At 46.3% G+C, this 10,881-nt stretch overlaps 1 protein-coding gene across 1 annotated transcript in view; it reads left to right on the plus strand.

Annotated features, from left to right (window-relative positions):
• The window catches only part of LOC306748945 (glutamate receptor ionotropic, kainate 5-like), a gene marked incomplete at its 3' end in the record, with an annotated part of 52,097 nt that extends 41,518 nt beyond the window's left edge, over nt 1–10,579 (plus strand). Inside the window, 6 exon segments of the mRNA XM_079232177.1 lie at nt 2,540–2,705; nt 2,861–3,086; nt 5,257–5,385; nt 9,014–9,135; nt 9,826–10,452; nt 10,454–10,579. Coding sequence (XP_079088303.1) covers nt 2,540–2,705; nt 2,861–3,086; nt 5,257–5,385; nt 9,014–9,135; nt 9,826–10,452; nt 10,454–10,579 — 1,396 coding nt within the window.
• Nucleotides 10,580–10,881: the final 302 nt, after the last annotated feature.

Below are 10,881 nucleotides of genomic sequence, written 5' to 3' on the forward strand. Positions count from 1 at the left end.
AGCACATTTATATTCTTTATTAATTTATTATTAGAAAATATGTTCCCCATGTTTGATTTTACATCTGTTTATGTTTAAATGAAAGATGATGTTTCTGCAATAATTACTACACAGAAGGTTCTCAGGATATGCATTTATAAATGATGTATTTCATTAAATTATTATTTTTATTTCTGTTAAAATCAGACGAGCTTTCGTTTCCTCATGAGAAACATTCACTTGAACAAGAAGGAGATTCAACCCTCCGTCCTCCTGCTGGCTGTGTTAGTCCTCCAATGTGTCCTCTGCTGCTCCCTCCTCCTCTTCCTCCTCCTCCTCCTCCTCCTCCTCTTCCTCCTCCCTTATTCCCAGTAGCGGCAGTCAGGCAGATGGTGGAGTGATACTGGAGGGACTGGAGCAGCCATCAGCATTATTTGTCTGACGGCTCTCAGCCTCCCGGGCACTTCGCCCGAAAAAAAATGTCCTGATGGCGACGGCACAAACTTCAGCAAACGTCTGTTTACCGTGTGACTCGTTAGAGAGGTCACGGCTCCACGAGGCTTTCCTCCATGAATAGAACAAGTGCATCTTGTGCTTGTGTTCCATCTTATTTCAGTTGCAATGAATACATACTGTTAGTTTTGCAACATTAATAAGGTTTATTTAAGGTATAGACTAGGAGTTTTACGTTTATTAGTAGGAATGTTGGCTTTGAACATTTCTACAACCGGTTATAATAACTGTGGAGGTTTATGAATCCAAAAATATTCTCATCAGTCTTGAGTCACGCTTTCAGGAAATATCCCGTTGATACCGCTGGTTGTGTTTAAGCAACAAAACTTTGTGGTTACAGTTCTGGAAAATACGGCATAACGCTGTAACCTAACAGCATAACAAAATATGTATTGTAACAATGTAACATGACGACATAACGTATTGTAATAATGCAGCGTAACAACGTAATGAATAACGTGAAGAACAGCGTAATAAACAACGTAAAGAACAACGTAATGAACAACGTAATGAACAGTTAAAGAACAACGTAATGAAGAACGTAAAGAATAGCGTAAAGAACAACGGAATGAACAATGTAAAGAACAACGTAAAGAGCAACGTAATGAACAATGTAAATAACAACGTAAAGAACAACGTTAAAGAACAACGTAAAGAATAGCGTAAAGAACAACGTAATGAACAATGTAAAGAACAACGTAAAGAACAATGTAATGAACAATGTAAATATCAACGTAAAGAACAACGTTAAAGAACAACGTAATGAACAATGTAAAGAACAACGTAAAGAACAATGTAATGAACAATGTAAAGAACAACGTAAAGAACAACGTTAAAGAACAACGTAATGAACAATGTAAAGAACAACGTAATGAACAATGTAAAGAACAACGTAATGAACAATGTAAAGAACAACGTAATGAACAATGTAAAGAACAACGTAATGAACAATGTAAATAACAACGTAAAGAACAACGTAACTTAACAACACAACAATATAATGCAACGACGTAACGCAACGACGTAACGCAACGATGTAACGCAACGACGTAACGCAGCGACGTAACGTAACAACGTAACATGAAGTAACGTAATGACGTAACGTAATGACGTAACGTAGCGACGTAACGTGATGACGTAACGCAACGACGTAACGCAGCAACGTAACGCAGCGACGTAACGCAGCGACGTAACGTAACAACGTAACGTGATGACGTAACGTAACAACGTAACGTATTGACGTAACGTAACAACGTAACGTAACGACGTAACGTAACGACGTAACGTAACGACGTAACGTAACGACGTAACGTAACGTATTGACGTAACGTAACGACGTACCGTGATGACGTAACGTAACAACGTAACGTATTGACGTAACGTAACAACGTAACGTAACGACGTAACGTAACGACGTAACGTAACGACGTAACGTAACGTATTGACGTAACGTAACGACGTACCGTGATGACGTAACGTGATGACGTAACGTAACGACGTAACGTGATGACGTAACGTAATGACGTAACGTAGCGGTTTAACAAGCATTAATACGTAACAACCCGTAGAAGACATGCTCTTACCAAATGCAACAAAATAAAAGGTTGACATTGAACGCGTCCTTGTTCTGCAAAAATGTCAACATTGTTTCCTGCCCACTGGGCCGGCCGGCCAATCACAACGGGGAATGTTCAGAGTATGACATAATGATTGAATGTGTTCACCAGAGCTCAAACTCTTTGTCTTCTTTTTTACTCGATGCCTAATGCCTCACTCATACCTCAACTTCCTCCTTCCCTCCATCATATCCTCCTCCTCCTCCCCCTCTCTGTTTGCCTCCTCCTCCCTCGGCTCCCCTCCTAATTCCCTTGCTCATCACTTCTGTCTCCTTCATGTTTAGGTTGATGGTTACTACCTGAACATCTTGAAATGGTTTCCTGCAGCTCTCTCCATCTGTTTCCCTCCCCCTTTCCACTCGCAGCTCCTTCACGAGGAGAAGCGTTCTCCGGCTAAATAAAGGTGAACTCTTCATCTCTGCCCCTCTCAGGTGGGCGTTCACCCTCATCATCATCTCGTCCTACACGGCCAACCTGGCGGCGTTCCTGACGGTGCAGAGGATGGAGGCTCCCATCGAGTCGCCGGACGATCTGGCCGACCAAACCAACATCCAGTACGGCACCATCCACGGGGGGTCCACCATGACCTTCTTCATGGTGAGCGGGGGGCAGGTTCAGTTCCCACCATGATGCATCTCTGGAGGGAGAATAAAGTATTTCTGATAGCAACAGGAAAGGTAGACGGATGTTGAGAAACCCCTCTCTCTCTCTCTCTCTCTCTCTCCCTCATCTTCCTCCTCTTCTTCCTCCAGAACTCGCGGTACCAGACGTACCAGCGGATGTGGAACTACATGAACTCCAAGCAGCCCAGCGTGTTCGTGAAGAGCACGGAGGAAGGCATCGCCCGCGTCCTCAACTCCAAGTACGCCTTCCTGATGGAGAGCACCATGAACGAGTACTACCGCAGCCTCAACTGCAACCTCACGCAGATCGGAGGCCTGCTGGACACCAAAGGATACGGCATCGGCATGCCTCTGGGTGAGTCAATGCATCCCAGCATGCCTCTGGGTGAGTCAATAGGCTCGTTCTAAAGAGCTGAAAACCAGAATAACGTCGGCAAATCGCACGTCTTAATCCTTAAATGCTCCATTAGGAATACGGTCAAATTTAGAATGTCATATACAGTACATATATCGTCAACGTCACTTTGGTGGTATCAATCTTCATTTTTAATTGTTTCCTTTTTTGTTGTAAACTCAGTTTGCAGGGACCTTCACAAAAATTTCGGGAATTTTTGAAACTGGAGTTTAACTGGACAAATGTTGACGAGAATTTACAATAAGATCAGATTGCAGGTCCCCAGATGAACGAATCCATCGTCAACAAGCACCAACCTGTGTGTGCGTGATATATATATATATATATATATATATATATATATATATATATATATATATATATATATATATATATTGAGGCCTCCTCTCGCTCCGTCCGGCTCCTCGTCTGTCCGCCGGGCTTCTCCGCTGGTAACCGGGTCGTATTCTCTGTGCAGCTGCTGCTCTTTTGGCAAATTAAAACCGACCGGATTCCAATTTGGCGTCGGCCTGCTCTCGCCAGCGTCTGGCTCGCCTCGTCTCCGGGGATGAGTGCTTCGTGCATGGATTAGCAAAGTGAATGCAGGAAGGAGGAACATATGTGGAGAGTAGAGAATCGTCGGGAAGACGGAGAAAACAAATATGAGTATTTAAGGGCCCGGCCTGCCCGTCAACCTGGCCCGGTGGACGCCGGCTCCCATGCTAACCGCGTTGACTGACAGAGAGCGATTAGCATCGGCTTCAAACGAGGACACGAGAAGTCGCCGCTGCTTTAAAGTCATTTTGGTTTCCGTGTTCCGGGAGTTCAGAGCTTCGTCTCTCTCTCCCGGTCCAACCGGCGTTCCCTCAGGTGGTAATTAGTGGAGCCATGAAGGTCCCCTGACTTCACAAAGGAGTCATTTTAACTCAAAGCACGATCCTTTCTGTCCTTAAAGAGTATTTAAAAGTACCCAAACCACCAGGTTCAAACACAACTAAATCAAAACCAGTTACTGAACAGGGGTGTGGAACAGTTATAGAGATGAATATAGTCAAACCAGAAATAACTTCAACTTCAAGCCTAAATTCACATCTGAGACTTTAAATCAATGCCTCTTGCACACCTTGTGAAACCAGAAATAAACAATGACACTGTTCTGCTTTTATTGCAGTGGATTTGTTGACTAAACTGAACGGAGTCATTTTGTTGACATTTTTTATAAAGTCGTACCGGAAAAAAAGTTGTTCCCGAGCGAAACGGCATATTTATTCTAACTCAATCCAGAATGTTCTACTAAACATAACCAAGGAGTTCTGGTGCGTTAAACATAACGTAGCAATACTGAAATATAAAGACACTCCATTAAAAAGTGCCTCTTCATGTACTTAAAGTATCAAAAGGTAAAACTATCTTTAAAGCAGAAAGTGAAAAAAAAGGGAAAGAACGATTATCTGAAGACGATCGTTCTGTTGGAACCTTGCCCACCGAGGTAATTGGCTTCAGAGAGGAAGTCAGGCGGCGACGATGAATCATTCTGAAAGATGAACGTGTCGAAACCAGTGAAAGTGTCGTGATTTTGTAAAAGACTTTGAATTATCTTTTACCTTGAAAGACACCCGCCCACTTCCTGCTGCCTGTTTGTCTCTTTTAATGAAACAGGAAGGAAGACGGATGGAGGAGAGGAAGTGAGGGTGAGATGGAAAGGAAACCAAAGAGATGGATCCTGTTCAGGGCTTCAGGGCTTTATTACTCTGAATCAGGTCCCAGAGGGGTCCTGACCCTGGGGGGTAGGGGGATCCCGACTTTCACTATTTAAATGTGTACATTCCTTCTTTTTCGGTATCCCCCCCAAAAAAAACTTCCCATTTATGACATGGTCAGGTGAATTAACAGCTTTTAGTGGGATGAAAAGAGGAAATACATCCATAGAGAGGTGAAGACCCGCCCCTTTTCAATGGACCAATTAATAACCAGTGGATGTTCCCATCAACAGGTTTTTATTTAGTTCTTGAAGGCGGCCGACTTCAGGTGCAAAACGAGATGATGCAGCTGCCGCTTCGGTCTTTCTCAGTTCATCAGCAGAAGGTATAAGCCTGTATCCTGTGTGATGGCGGCTCTCGTCTGTCCCCAGGCTCTCCCTACAGAGACGAGATCACTCTGGGGATCCTGCAGCTGCAGGAGAGCAACCGGCTGGAGATCCTGAAGCGCCGCTGGTGGGAGGGCGGGCAGTGCCTCAAGGAGGAGGACCACCGGGCCAAAGGTGGGTGTCACGCCTCAGACCTCCAGCCCAGAGGAGACAAACGAGTCCTCGTCTTCCTGGATTTACTCACCGGGATCTAAAGATTCCCCCGAGACCCGGTTCTCACTAAAGTAGTGAAAACCCAGTTATCGGTTCTGCTATCGGTACTTTGGAAGCCCTGGAAGGAGACGTCTCTTTGTCTCTTTGTCTATCTGTCTATCTGTCTCTTTGTCTTTTTGTTTCTTTGTTTCTTTGTCTTTCTCTTTCTCTCTCTGTCTCTCTGTCTCTCTGTCTCTTTGTCTCTTTGTTTGTCTCTCTCTCTCTCTCTCTGTCGCTTTGTCTCTCTGTCTCTTTGTCTCTCTCTCTCTCTCTCTCTCTCTGTCGCTTTGTCTCTTTGTCTCTTTGTCTCTCTGTCTCTTTGTCTCTTTGTCTCTCTGTCTCTTTGTCTCTTTGTCTATCTGTCTCTCTGTCTCTTTGTCTTTTTGTTTCTTTGTCTCTCTCTCTCTCTCTCTTTGTCTCTCTGTCTCTTTGTCTCTCTCTCTCTCTTTGTCTCTCTCTCTCTCTTTGTCTCTCTGTCTCTTTGTCTCTCTGTCTCTTTGTCTCTCTCTCTCTCTGTCTCTTTGTCTCTCTGTCTCTCTGTCTCTCTCTCTCTTTGTCTCTTTGTCTCTCTGTCTCTCTGTCTCTCTCTCTCTTTGTCTCTTTGTCTCTCTCTCTCTTTGTCTCTTTGTCTCTCTGTCTCTTTGTCTCTCTCTCTCTCTTTGTCTCTCTGTCTCTTTGTCTCTCTGTCTCTCTGTCTCTCTCTCTCTTTGTCTCTTTGTCTCTCTGTCTCTTTGTCTCTTTGTCTCTCTGTCTCTTTGTCTCTTTGTCTCTCTGTCTCTCTGTCTCTCTGTCTCTTTGTCTCTCTCTCTCTTTGTCTCTCTGTCTCTTTGTCTCTTTGTCTCTCTGTCTCTTTGTCTCTTTGTCTCTCTGTCTCTTTGTCTATTTGTCTCTCTGTCTCTCTGTCTCTCTGTCTCTCTGTCTCTTTGTCTCTCTCTCTCTTTGTCTCTCTGTCTCTTTGTCTCTTTGTCTCTCTGTCTCTTTGTCTCTCTGTCTCTCTGTCTCTCTCTCTCTTTGTCTCTCTGTCTCTCTGTCTCTTTGTCTCTCTCTCTCTTTGTCTCTCTGTCTCTTTGTCTCTTTGTCTCTCTGTCTCTTTGTCTCTTTGTCTCTCTGTCTCTTTGTCTCTCTGTCTCTTTGTCTCTTTGTCTCTCTGTCTCTCTGTCTCTCTGTCTCTTTGTCTCTCTGTCTCTTTGTCTCTCTCTCTCTTTGTCTCTCTGTCTCTCTCTCTCTTTGTCTCTTTGTCTCTCTGTCTCTTTGTCTCTTTGTCTCTCTGTCTCTCTGTCTCTCTGTCTCTTTGTCTCTCTGTCTCTTTGTCTCTCTCTCTCTTTGTCTCTCTGTCTCTCTCTCTCTTTGTCTCTTTGTCTCTCTCTCTCTCTCTCTGATAAAAAAACTCCTCATTCGGGTTCGCGATCTCATCTCATCTATTGCTGTTCATACTTCCTCGTTCTGGATTCCGTTAGTAGTTGAGATAATAATTGATTTCATGGGATTCATGTTGATTACACTGCATTCATATGCGTGAGTCTGAACGGAGAACCAGTAGAACCAACAGTCCAAAGCCCCACGATAATTAATTTACCAAGAGAAGACAGACAGAAGCTCATTTTGTCTGTTTGAGAAACGACTGAAAGGATTAACGGAGTTGTTGTCGATTCCTTTTCCATCGATTGACTTTTAGATGAGAAGAAGAAGCTTTAAGCTCTTTCTGAATTAATTACTTTAAAGATTAACAGATAATCAAAGTTATCATTGATGTCTGACGAACTTTAGAAAAAAGACAAACTGCAGACTAATTATCTGTTGACGTCATTGTTCCGAGCTAAGTCTGCTAACTGACTGTTAGCCTTCACTCAGCTAAATGCTAAGCGAGTGCAATGTTTAGCACGTTCACCATCTTTAGCATGTTAGAATGCTAACATCTAAACTTGCAAAGAAACTGGGAAAGTATCGGACACAAATACGAACCAGCAGGTGGCGCTAGAGGGCAAAGTGAGACGATCATCAAAGTTACGGCAGTTCATCTCCTGGTGTTCACCAACGACTGGTGAAGATTTCCAGGCGATCCAAACTTCTTCCTGTCTCTAGTTGTGCTTCATGAAGTGTGCGATGAGACATAAAAACATAAAACATCTTTTGACTCGACATCGTTCCATCATCCGATATGAAATCTAGTTTTTCTGTCTTTTCTCCGCATCGATTGGCGGTGGAGTTTTTTCCTGCGACGTTTCTATTATCTAGACGCAGACGCTTTGTGTCCATCGACTTCCTCCCTTCAGCAGCCAATCAGCTGTCAGGGTATTGATCAGCAACAGCTTCCTCCCCAGGGCACAGGGACATCACGTCAGTGTGTGTGTGTGTGTGTGTGTGTGTGTGTGTGTGTGTGTGTGTGTGTGTGTGTGTGTGTGTGTGTGAGAGAGAGAGAAGACTGAGCAAATCAAGCCATTAAGGTCCTGTTAAGACCCATAAAGACTAATCAAGTGTCTCTTTGTTGCTGATCATGCAGTAAAGTGTGTGTGTGTGTGTGTGTGTGTGTGTGTGTGTGTGTGTGTGTGTAGGTGTGTGTGTGTGTGTGTGTGTGTGTGTGTGTCTGTGTCTGTATGCGTCTCCCTCATAAGCTCTTCACAAACACAAATGAATAGTTCATGTTCATACTTCACAAGTTTGACCTTTGAACTTCAGTCTTCATCTTTTTCTTTTATACTCTTCCAGGCGGACCCTTTATACTGTCGCTGTACTTCTATATACGTCTATATACTCATCCGTATCTCTGTTTACATCAGTATTTATTCATCCAGTATATTTAATTAACTTTGTTGAACCCGCAAGTCAAGATTTTTGTTGACGACAACGATGACTGCTTTGTTTTGATGTTTGTGAGTTTGATAATAAAGACATGGAGAAACAGAAACCTTTGCACATGAAAAAATCAATCCCCGACAAGAAACACAGTTTTTCATCTGCATAGTTTAATCGGAAAGACATGCAGTTAAGCAGTTTCTGTGTGAGTGTATGAACACAGTGATCATCAGCTAAAACATCTCTCTCATGTCCTCACAAAGACAGAAAGGTCCTGAAAGTGAAACCCTACAAATTAAAAGCATTTTAGTCCCCTCTCTTGAAAAATGGATGTGAGACCTCTGGTCCTGAAGAGTGAAGCCAAAGCTTCATGTGTTAAAGCTGCGTTCTCTCTCCTGACCACCAGGGGGCGACTCCTCTGGTTGTATAGAAGTCTATGCTTCATGTGTTAAAGCTGCATTCTCTCTCCTGACCACCAGGGGGCGACTCCTCGGTTGTATAGAAGTCTATGCTTCATGTGTTAAAGCTGCATTCTCTCTCCTGACCACCAGGGGGCGACTCCTCTGGTTGTATAGAAGTCTATGCTTCATGTGTTAAAGCTGCATTCTCTCTCCTGACCACCAGGGGGCGACTCCTCGGTTGTATAGAAGTCTATGCTTCATGTGTTAAAGCTGCATTCTCTCTCCTGACCACCAGGGGGCGACTCCTCGGTTGTATAGAAGTCTATTCCTATGTCAAACTTCGTCGCTGGTTTCAGGTCTGGGCATGGAGAACATCGGTGGGATCTTCGTGGTCCTGATCTGCGGCCTCATCATCGCCGTCTTCGTGGCCATCATGGAGTTCCTCTGGTCGACGCGGCGCTCCGCCGAGACGGACGAGGTAAACCTTCATCATCACCCTCCTCCTCCTCCTCTTCCTCTCTCGTCCTCCTCCTGCCCCGCCCCCGGCCTCAACCTCAGCCCAAACGCCTCAGTAGGTCATCCGCCTGTGTGTGTGTGTGTGTGTGTGTGTGTGTGTGTGTGTGTGTGTGTGTGTGTGTGTGTGTGTGTGTGTGTGTGCGCGTGTGGTCCTGTGTGTGTGTGTGTGTGTGTGTGTGTGTGTGTGTGTGTGTGTGTGTGTGTGTGTGTGTGTGTGTGTGTGTGTGCGGTCCTGTGTGTGTGTGTGTGTGTGTGTGTGTGTGTGTGTGTGTGTGTGTGCGCTTGTGGTCCTGTGTGTGTGTGTGTGTGTGTGTGTGTGTGTGTCTGCAGCTAATCAGAATGTGCATTTTTCAGAATGTCTTGCAGTAACACTTCAGTAACTTCTTCCAACAAATAAAACAAACAAACTTCCTGTTTGTTTTATTTGCTGAATTGTTTTGAAACATCTCAAGTTAATTCATACCAGAACTCATAATCTGTGTAATGAAACAAAATGAGAATAAACATTCTTCATGATTTGTACTAAACTGCATTTTAATCACACGTCACAGTTTTATGATGTTTAAAACCAAACTATGTGGTTATGAAAAAAGTAATCCACGACAAAATAATAATAATAAATGTCATGTTGGTCCTCGTCTGTCGCTCTCAGGTGTCCGTTTGTCAGGAGATGCTGACGGAGTTTCGGAACGCCGTCTCCTGTAAGAAGAGTTCCCGTTCCCGCCGGCGCCGTCCTCTGAGCAGCGCCGGGGGCGGAGTCCTGCGCCACCCGTCGCGCCTCGCCCTGGCCACGCCGCGGCCCATCCGCCTGGTCCGCGAGATGCGCCTCAGCAACGGGAAACTGTACAGTGGCGCCGGCACGCTGTCGGGCGGGGGAGGCATGGGAGGAATGGGAGGGATGGGAGGGCTCGCTGATTTGGGGCCGGGGCCACAGAGGCTGCTGGAGGACCCGCTGGGCGCCAACGCCACCACCTGCGCGGCGCCTCCCCCGGTGTCGGCCCTAGTGGCTCCCCCCGCCCCGCTGCGCAGCTTCCTGCAGGGCTGCAGCCACGTGCGGATCTGCCAGGAGTGCCGGCGGATCCAGAGCTTGAGGCCGGCGGCGCTCACGCCTCCCCCGTCCTCCTGCTCCCGGATCCCTCCCCCTGGAGGCCACCACCTTCGCCACAACCCGCACCACCACCTGCACTACCACCACGGCTCCATGTCGCTGCCCCGCCTCCCGCCGCCGCCTCCTCCGATCCCAGCAGACAGAGCCGACAGCGACGGCGGCGGCGGCGGCGGCGGCGGGGGGGGCGGCGGCGAGTCCGCGGCTGGGCAACGCCAAACCGCCGCCGCCGCCGAGGCCGCTGCCTCCCCCGAAGATGCCGATGCGCCCGCCGACGGACTTAGTGGCGGGGCACAACTGAAGCAGAGGGACGCTGTGTAGGCCGTCGTCGGAGGGGGGTCAAAGGTCATGGTTTTCAACTACCTTTTTTGGGCCCCAATGAACCTTCTTGATCCGTCCAAACTGGCCTCACAGGAGGGGTGGACGGAGGGAACTATTGTGGCCCGTTTGCAGGGTTCGTTCATAAAAACAAAGCCCCTTCGGCTCAGTGGATCGTACCAGTGACCTTTTCCACAGGGAAGGACGGATTGAACCACTCTGACTGTATGCAGGGAGGATGAACGGAACGTTCCAATGTGGATTAAACCAACTGAGGGCTGCAGG

The sequence above is a fragment of the Taurulus bubalis genome (genome assembly GCF_910589615.1).
Source record: "Taurulus bubalis genome assembly, chromosome: 16".
NCBI lineage: Eukaryota > Metazoa > Chordata > Actinopteri > Perciformes > Cottidae > Taurulus > Taurulus bubalis.